This window comes from Pyricularia pennisetigena (genome assembly GCF_004337985.1).
Source record: "Pyricularia pennisetigena strain Br36 chromosome 4 map unlocalized Pyricularia_pennisetigena_Br36_Scf_6, whole genome shotgun sequence".
In the NCBI taxonomy this organism is placed as follows: Eukaryota; Fungi; Ascomycota; class Sordariomycetes; order Magnaporthales; family Pyriculariaceae; genus Pyricularia; species Pyricularia pennisetigena.
The window spans coordinates 2399603-2417905 of NW_021940918.1; the positions used below are offsets into that span (position 1 = coordinate 2399603).

The following is an 18303-nucleotide window of genomic DNA, read 5'->3' on the forward strand; positions in this document are numbered from 1 at the left end:
TCTGGTTTTGCCTAATGGCCGCCTTGACGCAAGGGTTGGTCTTTTTTTTTCTCTTGTGATTCAGCAAGGCGCGGCTCGAAAACGAGTTGGCGACCGAACGGCGCAAACTTGTTCTGCTTCATTGTCCAATCGTTGCATTGTGAGGCTTGAGGTGTCAAAGTGTGTGGGTGGTCGGGCAATCCTAGCTCGAAACATCGGTGACTCATACATATCTAGTCAATACCACCGCCAAGGACTACGGAAAGGAGGGAGACCGGGAAATGTTGGGAAATTGAGGGGGCTGGGATCTTTTTGCTGCGCAGCGCGCCCGGGAGGATTGCCGGCAGTCCCGGACGCGACACCAAATGATACGATATTCGCACGCTATCACGTGAATCAGCCCCCCCTTTTTAAGTGGGAATTGGGTTTCGCCCATGATTGGTGCTAGACCAGTTTAGGAAGTGAGCGGACGGAAAGGTCAAGGAGTCCTTGCCACGAAGAGATCTAGACTAATGCAACAGTTGATGAAATTTAATAGCATATAACGTGGACAGACAAAAGACAGCAAGACATTCATGTCCATTCGAGACAAAGATATATACTATTCACAAAGCAACTGAGTTTTACAGAGTGCAGAAAGTTCAAGAACTTGTGGCGCCATAGTTTTTTCACCATTTGCCTGCATCCTCACGGTCGATGCATGTAGCCAAGACCCATGACCGCTGGAGACATCAACTCTCATGTCTCTCGGCGCGGCGCCTTGTTGGACTCGAGGACTCCTGATTTTGCCCCACTTTGTCCATCACATAACCACTTCGGGCTTGCCTTTTTACCACTTTTAAATTCCTCTTAACTGAACTAGCCATATTGAGGCCAGGTATACTTATTTTCCCCGTCACAGGTTTCAATGCTGGAAACCACAAGTACCCAAAAGATAAGGGAGAAATATTTAAACCAGTGGCAGTGGGGGCCAAATGTCATCTTTAAGGTCAAAGGTCTAGACTAGATACTTTCGTAGGCAGTATTAACATCCAAGGATAAGACGCGATATCACGTGTAGCGCCAGAGCTGCGCACGGGCCTCGGTGGAAGCGCTGCTACTACTTGTCGAACCGATATGGTCCCTGCAAAGTACTCTTCCCGCCCAAAATCACGTCCAAACCCACCCGCCTTGCCGCTCGAGGTACCTACTCTCCTAACAATCCGTCCGTCTCTTCATTTCCTAGCCAGGTCCTGGGCGGGCGAGCAAGCAAGTGACAAACCCAGGCGCTTCCTTAGTGCTCGGAGAAGATGAACCACAAGAATTGGAGCGATCGTGCAGATCGGGATTTATTCTTTACGATTTTGTCAGTTAAGCAAATCGGAGTGATAAGTGTACGCTAGCTTCTACTTGTTCTCCTTGCAACTCTAGAACTAATTGAGACCTCATTGATCAAAGGGGGCGGAATGGCAAACAATCGGCAGCCACATGCGCACGCTAGGCTATGGCTTCACCAATGAAGGATGTCGGTGAGTTTATTTGTTCCTTTAATTATTTGGTTCAAATGTGTGTTGAAGTTTCGATTGCATCCTGCGGTCGTCCAATAAGCTTTTTCTTTTTTTTTTTTTTTTTTTTTTTCTTTTTTCTCTTTGTCCCATCATCTCTTTTCAAGCTCATCCAACGGCCCAAGAATTGCTATATTGCTATATTAGCATAGTGTGATAAAAACATCACCGCTACCTCTTGGTAGTTTAATTGTTCTGATGGGCAGCACCTCCTGCTTTCTTCACAATCTAATATTATATAAACCTATTCATCTATTATTACTATAAATGTTTTTGTCACCGATTCGTCTCCAAATACCACTTACTGCTGCTGTTGTTGTGGCCTAAACGATGCAACTTCTTCCACACTCTGAATATGCTACTCGTTACTTTCCATCTTGAACCTTTATACAACGTAACCAATATCAACTGACCAATTTCCTGCATAGCCAACACTTCCAAGGCTTGCGGCGTGCCCAGAACAAAGCCGAAGCCAATGACAATGTCGAAAGTAGTCCCAGGAGAGCAGACCCGACATTGAACCCCATTACACGCAGGCCTGGACCCGGACGTGGACGTCCGCGAAGGTTGCCAGGACAGTCAGGAGAAACACCTACCGCTGGAGAGGCTCCCGTAACACCGACAACCCCGGCGTCTGCCCAAGACCAGCCAGACATAAAATATCACGGCCAACCACAAGCAGACCCTCAGCTTCAAGTGCAAATTGGGGATACACATCTGCAAAACTCTTCCCTTCGTCATGCCCACCAGCAGCACGACTTACATCAAAATGAGCCTTCGCAGCATTGTAATCAACAGCAAGAGCAACAACAACAGCAACAGCACCACCAACCACAGTCACAACCCCAGCCCATGGCAATGATGGTTCCTTTACATACAGACGGCATTGATTTTGGCCCTCACGATCCCGATGATGATGACGATGCCGGGCATGATATAAAACGACAACGACAGGAATCGCCCACTGATCCCTCTCTGGATGACGAGGCAGTACTCCATGCTCTGGCTGCCGCCAACGGCACCGGACCTGTTGATACTTATTCTGATGAGTATGTTCTTGATTCCCTCAACGAGCTTGGCAGCTAAGTTTTTGCATATTAACCGGAAGCACTGCTGGGGAGAACAGCTTTGGGTACGGCGAGGCATAGGTGTCTTCTTCTGCCATAGTGCTCTGGAATTAAGCATGTGGCACTAATTGTTTGGGCTGATACACTGTACGACGGGAGTTATGGGAGGTAAAGGGACACATGAGTAGCGTGAAAGGATATAATATATGGTGTATTGGGCATTGAAGCCATGTTTGGCCGTTGTTTGCTTGTCGATCAATGCCAATAAGGAAGTTTTGAAAGGCTGGTTGTTTCCCAGTTTTGTTGGGCTCGGCTTCGACAACGGTGGGAATTTTATGAAATTCTAAAGAACTTGAAGGATCGAATTTCGTTCATATTTCTGCCAGCACCAAATCACTTCCCCGAAGACACATCAACATCCATCGGTTTCCCCCGTCCGATCGACTTTCCCCCTGAACTTTTATTCAAGCCTTCGACCAGACCAGCAACAAAGTAACCATCGATCTTCGAGAGCAATGCCTATGAAATGGGATGATGGCGCTGTTGCCATGTTGTGCGGCACGATTGTTGCGATCCTTGGCACTGATGGCATCACTCAGGATCAAAAGGACGCAATCGTACAGAGGATGAATTCCGCTGGCTACGACGTTGCCTGGAACGGTATTAGGTTCGTAGGACTTTCTGTTCCGTTCTTGACAAAGAGCATGTTCTGCTGCGTACCATTTTCTTGACCTGACCATTCTCTCACCTTAATTTTGTCAACCCAACCCAACCCATCCCCCCTCAACATCTTCCCTCAGAGAAAAAAAAAAAAAAAAAAAAAGAAGCGCCCGTTCATACATCATGCCCAGATTCGAGGATATCAAGGGACATCTTTTTGAAGCCATCTGGCGCGTCACTGCTCCGTCGTTTGGGCCGGATCAGCAGATGGCAGTAATCAGCCATCTCAAGGCCAAAGGCATCGAGATGACCTGGGACGCTGTGCGGTACGAAAACCACCTCGCTTTCAAATTCATGTTTGCTCTTCTTTCCTTTCATTTGCTTCATTTGCTTCAACCTCCGGATTCATACAAATCAGCACACACTCACTCACTCACACACACCTGCAACACAACCACTTCCACACAAAACCGTCCTATCCTATTGCTTTTCAACCCGATACGACCAATATGCCGCAGAATTGGAGTGCTCTCGGTCTGCACGAGGACCTTGTGACCGTGCTGCTCAAGCAAGATATAGTTTCCACTGACAACTGGAAGACTGTGCTTGCCGGTATGCATGAAGCTGGGTATCAGTTCACCTGGAGAGGGTTTGAGTAAGAAGCCTGCCTGCCTTTCCGGCCCTCTTCCTGTTACGCGCGTCCCTTATGCTCTTTTAATTTTTTTCCGTCTTCGTCCTCTGTCAGCCACCCTTACTTTCACCTTGGCTCATCCTCACATCAAATTGGACTATCATTCTACTACACCAGAACCCTAATACCACCCACCGCCTTAACTTTATCCATCGAAGCAAACATCTGCAATGGATACTGGCCCTGTCGGTAGAACCGTTTGGGATGATCGAGCTCGGTCTATTCTTCTTCAAGCCGTCATGGATGTAGCACCACCGTCTGCGGATCAGTGGGAATCCATTTTGGAGAAAGTTCAAGAGAGTGGCTACAGATACACTCCAAAAGCTGCCCTGTATGCCTATGCCTGCTTGCCGGTCCTACATTTTTCTTTTCTAGCGTTTCTCTTTCTCCCGCTTTACATCTTCCATCCCAAATTTTACCTTTCACTTTCACCTCAACATCACCTGCAGCTTCATCATCGCTATCGATATCGCCCTTTTTATTTTCTACCCAACATATCTCGAAAACTTCATCACACATTCAAAATGTCTGCTGGCCGTGTCACCCATAGGTGGGACGACAAGTCCGACCGCGACCTGCTCATTGCGGCCATCACCGAGCTGACTCCAACTCCCGAGCAAATGAAAAACATCGTTCAGAGATGCCACCAAGCTGGATACACCTTTACCGTCTCAGCTGCAACGTACCGCATTGCTATTTTGCTGTTTTCTGCTTCATCGATGAGGACTTGCCTCATTAGCTAACTTCCAATTCCACAGACAACATCTTCAGAAACTGAAGAAAAAGGACCCCATGGGTCCTAGCGGACCCACGCCCTCCACCCCAAAGAGCAAGAAGACTGGCGCCTCTGCCGCGGGCTCCGGTGCCAAGTCCACCTCGAAGAGAGGTCGTAAACCTGCCAAGAACGTCATGAACCTGGACGATGACGAGGATGACGACTTCAGCGGCTCTCCTTCCAAGAAGACCAAGACGGAGCACAAAGCCGAGCCCGAGTCCAAGATTGACCAGGTCAAAGCCGAGTAAGTTTTGCATGTTCGCGATGGTTCAAAAGAACAAAGAAAAAAAAAAAAAAAAAAAAAAAAAAAAAAACACAAGGTTAATATGTTTGATACTTTTTGGCTAGGCACGTCGAAGAGGATGATGATGCCGTCTAGGCATGGGCTTCGGGGACATTCGCCAACCGCTATATGCATCAAGGCTGATATCAATCTCGATGCCATGGCAGATGGGTATACCCAAAGGAAAGCTCTATTGGTCGCTGGTTTACTTTTTGATCTCCTTCGTTGAAGGCATTTTAAGACTTTTGCCCATGGTTAAAAGGCGTTTTCGACCATCATAAGAAATACATGGTATTTTCACTGTTATCAGGCAAAGGGAAAGGTATCTAATCAACAGACCAGTTGGTAGAAGATGGGGCAAGACGGATCGCTGTTACGGTGACAACGGACCGAAAATAAACTCGTCTATGATAACAAGTACCTAGCTTCGAATAACACAACCACCTCGCTGACTTTTCGAAACTTGAAGCGGTGAAGTTGCTTGTGAAATCATTGCCAAGAAATAGGGCGCCCATTACATGTAACCGCCATATACGGTTGCAAAATCGAGGTGTTGAAAAGTCTTGAAGCCGAGGTCCAATGTCTTTCTACACTGTTGGTCTGACAAATGCTGTCCAAAAAAGTCAACATGAAAAGTTGGTTCTATTGTTTTACACAGCTCATATGTCCATCCCATGCGCCGCTAACGTCGACATACATTACCGCGTTAAAAAATACAATAAAATGGCCAACCTGCTGAACTAAAATTCAAACGTTACAACAAGCGACTTTATCGAACAGGACCCCCGCTACTTCTATCCCCTACACGCCAGGTGTCTTCTTGCCGAGTCCCCGGCGGCATCCAAGAGGTGGTGCTGGTCCCCCTCTGCCTACCACCCCTACCGGCCGTTTGATCATCCGATTTTTTGTTATCGCCGTCCGTTCTGGCGGGCAGCGCGTAGCTGTTGACATATGGCCGCGGCGCGTTTGTGCCGCCGTTGAACCCATTGGGTCCGGCAGAGGCAGGGCTTTCGAACACCAGCCCGCCGTTGACGCCATTGGGTTTAGTCGAAAGCGGGAGGAGGGAATCCTTGGCGCCCTTGTCACCCAGGTACGTTGCCCTCTTGTCAGCCCGGTTACCTTCCTTTGTCCTGTCGTAGAGATACAGGCCAACGAAGGTAAGGGCAATTCCGACAGCCTGGATCTTGGTTGTCGGGCTGCGGAACCACACGAGGGCAATGACGATGACAAAAACCCTTTTGATCAGACTGGCAACCGAGTACGTCACAGGGGACACCATGGACAAGAGAACAAAAGCCATGATGTTTTGCCCAAAATGGAACGTGCCATTGAAGACAAACTCTATGAAAAGCCTGCCGTGGTCAAAGGTGCCCGGGGCGGTAGTCAAGTTAACCGAGCCATCGCGTAAGAAATCCCCGATAATGCCAATCCCCTCGGACCAGAACCAGATGGGTACCGTCAGGATGAACGCCATGCCGGAAGAATAGCAGAGCAAGTTTAGCTTGTCGAGTTTGCTGGATTTGTGCCCCATGCCTTCTGCTTCGGCGCGTGCTGCTTCGTTGAATAGGCGCTTCGAGAAGATGTTTTGCGTCACAAAAATAAGCGTGGCAATGAAGGCGTAGACAATGCCCAAAATCTCGCCACCAAATTTGTGCTTGCCCGAGCAGGCAAGCATTACACCAAGTGTCAGCGGCACCAGCGACAGATATGTTGCGGCAGGGTAGCGGATGTTGAAGAATATGCGATATGCGAGTACCGTAAAGAGCGGGGAAAGGCCCTTGATGGTGTGCACTAGTGACACGGGGATCTTGGACGTGGCGGTTGAGCTGAGCAAATGACCAAAGATCTGGAAGGCTGCCAGCGGCATGGTGGTTTGTATGACGTCGCGCGAAGGGTACCGGATGCCGTGCTTAAGAGCCGGCACTGCTGTGCGCAGACCGGGGAAGATGGAAGCCAGCCATGACAGCAAGAGGCAGTAGCCACAGACAAAAGCGAACTGAACCAAGGTCAGGGTGGCGGGCATGGCGAAAGCATTCAATATCGACTTGGAAGAGGTGTTGGTCAGGGCAGAAGACCCGTACCATATTATGCAAAGGACCTGCCGCGCTAAGTCAGTACCAAAGTCTTCCTCCACTTGGGTCGAACGAGTGAGCTGGATTTTGTCCGAGACTGGCTGGCACGCACAATGAGTCTGGGCGATAAGGGGGCCTTGAGGGCATGGGCAATCTCGTGCGCATTCTGGCTGACGCTACCATGCCTCGATCTTATCGTGCGGATCGCCTCGCCGATGCTCTTTTGCCTGCTATGCCCCCCACTGCGGCCTGAGCCACTATATGTCGAGGATGCCGGAGTCCATCTCATCCCAACAGTCTGGGGATAAGAACCACCATTGGCACTGCCATTGGCATGACTATTCAACTGGTTGCCATTGTGATTGGTGATGTGGACGTCGAGGTCAGGGAATTTCTCCATCGGCGCGGGCCGAACGGATGGTCGGGTTAGGCTCGGCGCGGAGGCTCGGCGCCGGGATGGACTGGACTGCCTGTTTCGTGTCGGGGAAATCCAGGCTTGATCGCGTTTCCTTGACTCGGCGTCCTATCTAAGTCCGCGTTCGTGACTATCCGGCGCTGCGTGGTGGTTCCGATTCAGGAAGGCGGTAGAACCGAGAGAAGATGAAACGATGCTTCGCTCCGTCAATGCAACACTTTGCGCATGTCACAAGGATAAGTCCGGGTTATGGTAGATGTGGTCTCGCCTGATTGACAAGGACAGAAGGCTGTTGGCGCAAAATAGTGTCGAGACTAGTGTACACAGTTATGGTATCTAGATATTTTGGCCAGGATCTTGGTTAGAAGAAGAAAAAAAGGAATCCGTTTCGCGGTCTCTCAACAACCAACTGATCGTGCTCTCCAAGCTGCGGGAAAGTGGGGCATGGTAGATCCATTAATCTGATTCTGACCTATCATAGAATCAGATCCAAACCGTGCCTGCATTCTGATAAGCTTGGGCTGATCTTATCGCAGCACACATGAGGATCTCCGGCTAGGAGGAGCCTTGCGCGCGCATTTTATCCCTGCTCTATCGCCGACGAGACGAGACAGGCAGAATTTCCCAACGCGACTTGGATGTTCATTGCGAAAACTAATTCCATCCATTACCACACATCATCTCTGAAGCAAAACCCACCTTCTGCGACAGTTGGGCTTGAGGATTACTTTTTTTTTTTTTTTCTCTTTATCCAACCGTAAAAGCTGTCGATAAAAACGCGAGACAGATTATCGAAACCCGGACGTTCCACCATCCCGACGCCTCGGCCTTTTGAGGCTGCCGCGCTTCGGTCAATCACGCAAAGATGGCGACCCAGAAGATGACCAAGAACCAGATGAGGAGGGCAAAGAAGAAGGAAGAGAAGAAAGCAAAGGCAACTGTAAGCTGGCTCTTTGCCTCGCCCTGTTTCGTAGTTCCATGTCAACTGACAGCATCGCAGTCTGTTTCACAAACTCCGGAGCCAACATCAGAAAAGACCGGTCCCGTCGATAGCAACGCCAAGGAAGTCCCCGTCTCAAACATAGAAGCTCCCGAAGTTAAGAAAGACGGGGCTGCAGAAGATAAGATTGCGATTGATGGGCTTCCGGAGTTCGATGAGGACGATCCCAACTTTGCCCTGTATCGCGACATTATCAGCAAGTTCACAGTACCCCTGGACGAGGATGGTGTTCCACGCGACTCGAAAAACAGGGGCAAAGAGGAGGTCTTCTATGGCGATGACGACAACTATGGATCAGAGGACGAGGAGGCCAGTGGTGAAACCAAATTGTCCAAGAGGAAGCGCAAAAAGCTTGGAAAGCTTTCTATCGCGGAGCTAAAAGCGCTCGTCAGGAATCCAGAGGTCGTCGAGTGGCATGACGTCTCATCATCGGACCCGCGGCTGCTTGTACAAATCAAGGCTCAGCGCAACATCGTCCCTGTGCCTGGTCACTGGTCGCTCAAGCGCGAGTACCTCTCGAGCAAGCGCGGTATTGAGAAACCGCCATTCAGGCTACCAAACTTTATCGCAGAGACTGGCATCACGGAGATGCGTGATGCTGTGTTGGAGAAACAGGCAGAGCAGACACTGAAACAGAAACAGAGAGAACGAGTCGCGCCCAAGATGGGCAAACTTGACATCGACTATCAAAAGCTGTACGACGCCTTCTTCCGATTCCAGGAGAAACCGCCCCTCACCCGCTTCGGTGACGTTTACCACGAGGGCAAGGAGTTTGAAGCAGACTACAGGTATTTTAAGCCTGGTGAGCTCAGCGACGCTCTTAAGGAGGCACTAGGGATGCAGCCAGGTTTCCCACCCCCTTGGCTCCTCCAGCAGCAGCGCATGGGGCCGCCTCCTTCCTATCCTACCCTGAAGATTCCCGGTTTGAACGCACCACTTCCAAACGGCGCCGCGTGGGGCTTTGCTCCAGGGCAGTGGGGCAAGCCTCCCCTGGATGAGTACAACAGGCCAATCTACGGCGGCGACATTTTCGGCATTTTGGCCGGCAACCCGGCCGGTGCCCCAGGTGCACAGCAAACAATTGGCGCTGCACAGGCGGGAGAGCCGGTCGAAAAGACGTTATGGGGCGAGCTGCAGCCTCCTGCGGAAGAGTCCGAAGACGAGGAGGAAGATGAGGACGAGGAAGAGGAGGAAGAGGAGGATGGTGATGTGCCGGGCGGACTGCAAACACCGAGTGGCCTCGAGACGCCTGGCGGCTACACCACTTCTGTAACCGAAATCGGCGCCAGCGGTGTTGAGAGCAGCATGGGTGGAGAGTTCGACTTGCGCAAGCAACGGCGTGGATACGAGACGGAAGAATCTACAGCAGGACCGAGATCCGCGTACACAGTCATCCCTGAGCGTCAAGCTCCAGCAACGGGCTTCTTTGGCAGCGACAGGGTATACGACTTGTCCAAAAACCAAAACAGAGGACCCGTCCTGGGACAGGACGACGACAGTGGGCGGAAGCGCAAGAAGCCTGGCGATGTAGACGTTGCGCTGGATCCGGACGCGCTGGTTGGTCAGGATGGAATCAGTAAGGACGAGCTGCGGCGGAAGTTTGAGGAAGGTCGGAGGGAGGAAGGACCGGGTGCGAAGTGGCAGTACGACGATGACCTTAGTGAGATGATTGCTCAAGAAAGCCGCAAGCGACAAAAGAGAGACGAGGAGAGAAGAGGAGGAGGTGGTGGTGGCGGGGCTGAGAAGAAAAAGGAGGCCAAGTACAGGTTCTAAAATGAACTTTGAGGCCACTATTATAAAGAAAACAAAATGTACAACCAAAATTTGGCAGAAGCCATTCGAAACTCAGCTGTTAATTCTTGTGGAAGTAACCAACCGGCCAGCTGGGTTATAAGTGCTTCCAGAGCTTGATTGCTCAATACGTCACACCTGAAGAGACCCCAAGTAACTCCCGGCCAAACGCTTGTGCAGGCCAAGATAGGACATATAATTCGGATTGTATCTCCGAGGAACCTTATCATGGCCACATCATGACTCTACATAAGATTTGAGCAAGAACCAGGCTGGTATCGTATTACGTATCATACATGCAGACAGACTGGAAAGGTAAAATAGGACACTTTTCAAAGGCATCCTGTCTAGAAAATGGACCAGCCACTGATCGTGGGTCGATTTTCGGAAACGCTGCGTCATCATACTGGCAAGCTCGTGACAGGGACAAAGTTGCCATCTTCGTCATCCGTAAACAACGCCGGAAGCTTGTCAGGCGGCAGGTCTGCCAGCCTGCGCCTGACAGGCTCAAAGGTGTAATTATTGGACAACAACCTGCCCAGCTCGACATAGTCCTCAATATCGACGGCGGCAAGAGGCACCTGCATAAGCTGGCGGTATTCGTCGCCCAACACATTGTTAATGTTGTAAACCTCGTGGTCAGCCAGGCCACGCATCCACCATATATGCGTGGCAAGCTTTGAGAAGGCCAGCCAGTGCGCAATGATGACGAGGGCACGCGGTCGCTTCTCCCGCGCGGCCTCGACGAACAAGGGCGGCACGAAAGTGAAGAATGTGATGACGCGCAAGGTGAGGATTGGACCGTACGTTTGCTCGAGATCCATGTACAGAGCACCCAAGACCTTCAGTGTGCTGTAGTAGGCCTGGACGTATGGGAACTCGTCGTCTCCCTCCTTGAGTGAGGAAACCATAAACAAAAGGTTCCCAGGAATGTAGCGAGCTGCCTCCTCGCCGTTGACAGGAGGTCGACTAAACAGTGACGCCAATCCAGAAGGTTCGGAACCGCCTTTAATGGGACTGCCGGTATGCTGTACTATCATGCCGTATATCAGGGAGATGCCTTTCCAGACCACGATCCAATCTAGTATGAAGAGAGGAGGCGGGCTAGGTTGGCGAAAGTTCTCGGATGAAAGGGCGCACATAAAAAGAGAGCATGTCAACAAAGCGTTAAAGGTCCTCGGCTTGGCCGCCTCGATGGCTTGCCGATAGCCCTTCATTGCCGAAGAATTATATAACATGATCCTCGACGTGGGTATCTTCTCGTTCTCCATGGAAGTCATTTGAAGGGCCGAGAGGCCAAGCATGCAGTCCATGAGAAAGCGGTGCTCTAGAGCGATCCTGGGAATAGTGAAGCGCAACGTCTGATTTAGCTTGGACTGCTTGCTTGTACCGTACTCGCTCAGGTCAGCGTTGAAGGATTCACATCCTTTGGCGGTATAAAACCACAGGAGCTTCATGTCGAGATATTCAGATTCAGCAGGCCGTGGTGCCGGCTGGGGCGAAATGGGCAGCACTGCAAAGTCCTCATTAAGTTGCGGGGTGTTCGCTGCTTCGCTTGACGACGAAGGTGAAGACGCAGACGGCGGCGAGCTCGATTTAGATGAAGCCGCAGCCGCAGCCGCACCTGCTGACTGAGAGCCCTTTTTGGCGGGCGGGAGTGCATAGACGCATTCCTCCATACGCAGGACGCACGTCCTACATTGTGGCCTGTCTTCGGAACACTTGATCTTCCTGGCCTTGCAGTTACGACAGCCACCTCGCGACTTTCTGTGCGGGCGCTTCGAATGGAAAGGCCTCTCTGGAAGCGGCGTCTCTGATGAGTCCTTTGGATCCATCGTGAATAATGCACTGTGGGATGCCAAGGCAAGGCCAAGTCTATATACCTCCTAGGTAGGTAGTTTAGGAAGGGTAGGTAGGTAGGTAGGTATGTAGGTCCCTCGCTAACACAGGTGCGTATGGTAGGTATGTGGAGAAAGGTTGCAGACAATCGAAGGAAAATGGATGACTATGGAATCGAGAGGGGATGCATGGCATAGGGTTGAAAAATCCCGATAAGAGAGGTAGCCCTAGGCTTTGTGAGGCGATTGACATAAGAATAGTGGATGGTCGGGATGCCTACCTCGCATTGGTTAGGCCTTGGTTTTGTGACAGGTCCATCTACAAGTTTAAGGTTTATGTTGTGGGATCCTAGATGACCGTCTCATCGAGGAGCAATATGCTGAGAGCGGCTAGGCCTAAAGTAAAAGCTCCTAACCCAGTGGGCTCCCGTCATCCACCATGATCCCTTGCTCATCCGCAGGGACTCTCCTCCGTATTCATTTTAATTCCCCACCCAGACCCAACACGCGGCGTATTGGGCATCATGTTGAACCGTCCCACCCACCCTGCACCGCATCGCCAGGAACAACCCTACCCGACCGTTGTTAGATCGCGTCAGTCGTCGCGTCTGTCTGAGCATTGGGATGATGAACTCTGACGTTGAATCTGAAATCGGCTGTTATTGATTGCTTGTCATACGTAGTGCACATGAACTCAATTGAACATGTGCCACATCAAGAATCTAAGCTTAATTGCAGCCCAAGACTTTTTCTACTCTTCTCTGCTTGAACATTGGATTAACTCTCTCTTGGCTTAGTCTGTTCGATCGTATGGCAACCTCTCTCTTCAACCTCCCAGACGAGCTCGTCTTCACGGCTCTGTCGCAATCGTTCCAATGCAGAGACGCTCAGATCAAAGCCCTAGCTACTTTGTTATATGTACGCAGTACACCACGATGGGAACATACGCCATGAGCTCAGCGCACACTTTCTCATGATCCCCGCTGACATGTGCCCATTGAACAACTACAGCCCAACGCCGCCCCGTGTCGCAACGTCGTTATCCATGGCGCTCAAGCTACGGGCAAGAGTGTAGTCACTGAAGCTCTCCTGGAGCGCATGGTCGAGGACGGGGCTGAACTGACCTACGCCGTCATCAATTCTGTAGAGTGCATCACCGGTCGTCACCTCCTTGAAGCAACCATCAACAAAGTTGCCGAGGCTTTGGGCCGCGAAGATGTTGCTCGGCGCTGCGAGAACCTCTCACAGTTCTCGGTTGAAGTCACCAGGATGATCACAAGCTACTCACAAGAGAGCGAGCGGCCCGCTTCGTGGAGGTTCGTCCTGGTATTCGACGCCATTGACCGCCAGCGAGATTCGCCCCCAACGCTTCTGCCTGCCCTGGCTCGCCTTTCCGAGATAGTGAGCATGCCTCTACATGCCCATCAGCCATATACACTCGGGGCTCCTGCCCAGAAATAATGAATGAGACTGACATATGGGAACGCCTGCTTTACAGATACCCAACCTAACTACCGTATTCATAATGACCTGTCCCCCAGCAGGAACCTTCCGAACCTCTGCCATACCTCATGTACACTTCCCAAATTACTCCCGGAGCGAGTTCATCGAGATAATATCCGCAACCTCCCCACCTCCCATACACGGGCTGGCTACAGACGCAGCACTTGACTTATGGTCTCGATTTGTCGGTCCCGTATATGATTCCCTAGGCAAAGCCGCAGCTCGAACGTTGCCCGCGCTGCGCCAAGCATGCAATACCCTCTGGCCACGTTTTACAGCTCCGATACTGGCAGGAACCCATGGGCCGCGGGAACTCACCCGGCTGCTCGTCGCAGCGCGGACTTACCTACAAGACGAGCGCCTCCTTGCGCCTGGCATCATCACTGCCCAAGCGCCAACAGCAGATACAAGCACGGCAGCTACAGACCCCCAACAGACGACTGATCTTTCCACACTACTCCCGACCACCGCTCGTCTTCTACTCGTCGCGGCGTACATGGCCTCACACAACGCCACAAAGCACGATTTGGTGCTCTTCTCCACCCACTACCACGGCCGCCGCCGTCGCCGTGGCGGACTCTCCGGTGGGACAGGTGGAAGGCCCAACAAGCATCGCAAAATCGCCCGCCGGCTGCTAGGCGCCCATGCTTTCGTCTTTGAGCGCATGCTGTCCATATACATAGCCCTGCGGAAAGAATGGGAGGCCGACTCGGACAGGGACACAGGCCGTACTGTCAGCGGAGCTACGCTGGCCGGCGACGTCGCAATGGCCGTTGCCACTTTGTCAAGCTTGCGTCTGCTGGTGCGGGTGGGCGGCGGCGGAGATCCCACCGACCGTAGCGGCAGGTGGAGGGTGAACGTGGGCTGGGATGTCATACGACCACTGGGACGGAGCATGGGGGTTGAGGTAGAAGACTGGTTGATAGACTGAGGATTTATGAATTCAAAGGGAGGGCCGGGAATAGCTCCTGATTTTATGAGCAGGTATACTTGTAATAAATAAAAACAAAATCCTGGTCGAGTTGCAATGGTGCCTAAACACATCTCGTGCGAGAAATAAATTCTACGAGATAAACATCTATGGACTGGGGCGTAATCTGGAGAGACAGCAACCTGGGCCAGGAGGTACGTGAGGAAACAACAAACAAGCAAATGGAAGAGAGGCAGGTGAACAATTGAGATGATACGAGGTTAAAGTTTTTGACATGCTTCGCTCTACTACGAAGAGGACGTATGTATGCGCGGTATCGAAATGGCGGTTATACATGATTTGGACAGGAAACAGAGATGAATTTCGCTTGTTGTAAATACAGATATCCAATGAACCAGATTATGCAATACCATTTAAGACTCGCAGGATATGGAAAAAGTCAAGTAGAGTAATTACTTGGATTCTTGGTACACAGCTCACAAAGGAAACTTAATTGAGCTAAGAAACAGCGCCGAGAAACATCGGTGTCTCCGTCTCTATACACAGAGCCTCCATCTCTAGACTCCCCCAACCGGCGAAATGACTTTTAATGATATCACAGGGTGGTCCGTTTCAACATCTTCTTTTTCTGGCTTACGAGTCCTTCTCGAGCTCAGCCAGAATCTTCTCACCCTTCTCACGTGCCGACGCAAGGTCACCAACCATGTAGAAAGCACCCTCGGGCAGCGAATCACCCTCACCAGCCAGGATAGCCTTGAACGAGGCAATGGTGTCCTTGAGGTCGACGAGCTTACCCTCGATACCAGTGAAGACCTGGGCGACAGTGAAAGGCTGGCTCAGGAAACGCTGGATCTTACGGGCACGCTCGACAGTGAGCTTATCGGCCTCAGACAACTCGTCCATACCCAGAATGGCGATGATGTCCTGGAGCGACTTGTACTCCTGGAGAATTTGCTGGACGCGGGTGGCGACCTCGTAGTGCTCCTGACCAACAATACGGGGGTCAAGCATACGCGACTTGGAGTCGAGGGGGTCGACAGCAGGGTAGATACCCAGCTCGGAGATACCACGGGACAACACAGTGGTGGCGTCCAAGTGGGCGAAGGTGGTGGCGGGGGCAGGATCAGTCAAATCGTCAGCAGGGACGTAGACGGCCTGGACTGAGGTAATCGAGCCCTTCTGGGTGGTGGTAATACGCTCCTGCATACCACCCATGTCGACGGCGAGGGTGGGCTGGTAACCGACGGCAGAGGGGATACGACCGAGCAGAGCCGACACCTCGGAACCGGCCTGGGTAAACCTATAGATGTTGTTAGTGGACATACGGTTATCAACGGTTGTTTGCGTGGGAAGATATTTACCTGAAGATGTTGTCGATGAAGAGAAGCACGTCCTGGCCCTCGTTTCTGAACTGCTCAGCAACAGTAAGACTAGTAGTCGAGAACTTGGTTAGCGACTGAAGACAAGATACTTCATAGCCCATGGAGGGAGGAGGGAAGCTGTAAGCAAGACTTACCCAGTAAGGGCGACACGGGCACGGGCTCCCGGGGGCTCGTTCATCTGACCGAAGACCAGCGACACCTTGGACTCGCCATCAAGCTGAATGACAGAGGTCTCCTGCATTTCGTGGTACAGATCGTTACCCTCACGGGTCCTCTCACCGACACCGGTGAAGACAGAGTAACCACCGTGGGCCTTGGCGATGTTGTTGATAAGCTCCTGAATGAACACGGTCTTGCCGACACCGGCACCACCGAACAGACCAATCTTTCCACCACGAGCGTAGGGGGCCAGCAGGTCGACGACCTTGATACCGGTAACCAGAATCTCGGCAGTGGTCGACTGCTCGACGAACTCGGGAGCCTCAGCGTGAATGGGCAGGTACTTGTCGGTCTTGATAGGACCACGCTCGTCAATGGGGTCACCAGTGACGTTCATGATACGACCAAGGGTGCCAGAGCCGACGGGAATGGTGATAGGAGCACCAGTGTCGGTGGCCTTGGCGCCACGGGTGAGACCCTCAGTACCTACACGCCGTTAGCATATGCCAACAAAATTTTCATCGAGATTGGCCTGTGCAGTGGAGCTTAATGATCGCTTACCGTCCATGGCAATGCAGCGGACGACATTCTCGCCCAGATGTTGCTGAAGAAAAGTTTTCTCGTGTCAGAATTGCCATTGCCCTCGTTGAACACGCTTGTCAATTGTTCGTCGCAAGGTAATAGTCGCTTACCGAAACCTCAAGGACGAGCTTCTGGTCGTTGTTGGTGGTTTCAAGGGCGTTAAGAATCGGGGGGAGCTTGGCAGTGTCGAATTTCACTGTGTTGCTTCAGTTAGCAAACGTTTTATCCTTTCTTTTTTCGAAGCCGACATCGCAAACGTCATTCGAATTGAATTCATCGCTGTCGACAATTGATGATCGGATAAAGCTCACCATCCACGACGGCACCGATGACCTATGACACGTTAGCTGTTGTCCTCATACGATCAATGGAGCTAGCTAGCTCCAAGGCCGAATCCCGAGGAAGTGAGTTCTCACCTGGTGAATCTTTCCATCACCGACACCCTGTGTGCTGGCGAACCTGGCACCGAGGGAGTATTTGGGAAATCTTAAGCTGGGGCGCGCAGCGAGGCGCGAGGCCGGGCGAACTGCCCTCGCGATGGGAGAAAGGCCGCTGTTGATGTCGACAGACGTACAGGTTAGCCCGGGTTTCCGGAAAGCTCAATTGAGCGCAATTGACTTTCGAACATGACACAATACAGTGGAAGCAGTAAATACTAACCTCTTGAACATCTTTCCAGATATCGCAGAACGACTAGAGATGGGAGTGGAGAGGTAAGGGAGATGGACTTGCTGGAAGAAGTTTCAAGGTCCAGCAAAAGTTGAAGGTTTTGCGGAGTCTTGTTCGGCTGCAAAGTGCAAGCTCGGGCGTTTGTAGCCTGGATACTGAGGCCACAACAATAGCTCGGTCGACCACTGGTATCCCTGTTTGATTCCCACTCGCGAGAAATTCCGAGGTTAGGTGGGCCGTTATTGATGACCATGTATGGATAATTGGTTGATCCGCCTCCACCTGCCGTTGCCCGACCATCAGGCCAAGAAAACGGAAGAAGACCGAAAGAAAAAAAAAAAAAAAAACGTGGGATTTTCACGCGCCTGCTGATAATAAGATCCTGAGTAGCTAACAAAGGTAAAGAACTCATAACGTAAAAGGTCTTCCGATTTATCAAACTCCGAAGTGTATCCTATGTATGAGATGACAATTCGCACACCTAAGTACCTACTTACTTAATTTAATATGCTTCAATAATTTCCCCATTCTGCTTCTGTGAACTTTCTTTCCTACAGTATTACTGCCAAAGTTACAAGTCTATGGCTAGGAATCCAGCCAGTCTATCGGCAAGGATTCAAGACAAAACATATCTCAAGTATGTTTCTTGAAGCTGCAGCCCCTACTGCAGCCTCCTGATATTTTCTAACATCTCTTAAGGTCCTTTTTATTCAACATTGTAATCTGGAATAATTACTGTCCGTTTGTCCGTCTGTGCCATAAGTCTGATACCTCATCTCATTATTTCATGCGACCATAACGTGCAAATAAGTTCTCACCAGACGTCCTGTAAGAAGACTGTTCTTTTTTGCAAGTTCAACTTCGTCACTTGTCTATTCTGTTACCAAAAAGAACACAAACTCAACCCATTACTCCAGCTCAAGGACCTATAGAAGTGTCAGCGCTTTGAAGATGATTGATCT

General features: G+C 51.0%; 7 protein-coding genes across 7 annotated transcripts in view; 3 read left to right on the plus strand and 4 right to left on the minus strand.

Annotated features, from left to right (window-relative positions):
• Positions 1–1256: 1256 nt before the first annotated feature.
• On the plus strand, positions 1257–5348 carry PpBr36_06306 (uncharacterized protein; the record flags this gene model as incomplete). The annotated part of the gene is made up of 8 exons (XM_029893452.1): positions 1257–1352; positions 1417–1487; positions 1952–2572; positions 3102–3257; positions 3442–3576; positions 4492–4623; positions 4700–4847; positions 5337–5348. The coding sequence occupies exons 1-8, from the start codon at positions 1269–1271 to the stop codon at positions 5346–5348; spliced, it is 1359 nt and encodes a 452-aa protein (XP_029745910.1). The 5' UTR covers positions 1257–1268.
• A 420-nt stretch (positions 5349–5768) lies between these two features.
• Positions 5769–7471, minus strand: PpBr36_06307 (uncharacterized protein; the record flags this gene model as incomplete). Its single annotated transcript, XM_029893453.1, is given in 2 exon segments — positions 5769–7172; positions 7184–7471. 2 exon segments carry the CDS (start codon positions 7469–7471, stop codon positions 5769–5771), a joined length of 1692 nt encoding a protein of 563 aa, XP_029745908.1.
• Positions 7472–8351: 880 nt separating this feature from the next.
• Positions 8352–10259, plus strand: PpBr36_06308 (uncharacterized protein; the record flags this gene model as incomplete). The annotated part of the gene is made up of 2 exons (XM_029893454.1): positions 8352–8426; positions 8487–10259. 2 exons carry the CDS (start codon positions 8352–8354, stop codon positions 10257–10259), a joined length of 1848 nt encoding a protein of 615 aa, XP_029745670.1.
• Positions 10260–10678: 419 nt separating this feature from the next.
• Positions 10679–12112, minus strand: PpBr36_06309 (uncharacterized protein; the record flags this gene model as incomplete). The annotated part of the gene is made up of 1 exon (XM_029893455.1): positions 10679–12112. One exon carries the CDS (start codon positions 12110–12112, stop codon positions 10679–10681), a length of 1434 nt encoding a protein of 477 aa, XP_029745669.1.
• Positions 12113–12925: 813 nt separating this feature from the next.
• Positions 12926–14549, plus strand: PpBr36_06310 (uncharacterized protein; the record flags this gene model as incomplete). The annotated part of the gene is made up of 3 exons (XM_029893456.1): positions 12926–13033; positions 13127–13516; positions 13614–14549. 3 exons carry the CDS (start codon positions 12926–12928, stop codon positions 14547–14549), a joined length of 1434 nt encoding a protein of 477 aa, XP_029745762.1.
• Positions 14550–15182: 633 nt separating this feature from the next.
• Positions 15183–17343, minus strand: PpBr36_06311 (uncharacterized protein; the record flags this gene model as incomplete). Its single annotated transcript, XM_029893457.1, has 8 exons — positions 15183–15849; positions 15911–15979; positions 16066–16576; positions 16652–16694; positions 16783–16868; positions 16984–17005; positions 17089–17224; positions 17333–17343. The coding sequence occupies 8 exons, from the start codon at positions 17341–17343 to the stop codon at positions 15183–15185; spliced, it is 1545 nt and encodes a 514-aa protein (XP_029745763.1).
• A 906-nt stretch (positions 17344–18249) lies between these two features.
• Positions 18250–18303, minus strand: part of PpBr36_06312 (uncharacterized protein) — a gene marked incomplete at both ends in the record, with an annotated part of 2566 nt that continues 2512 nt past the window's right edge. The window contains one exon of the mRNA XM_029893458.1: positions 18250–18267. Within this exon, the coding sequence (XP_029745765.1) occupies positions 18250–18267 (18 nt within the window). The remainder of the gene's footprint in view (positions 18268–18303) is intronic.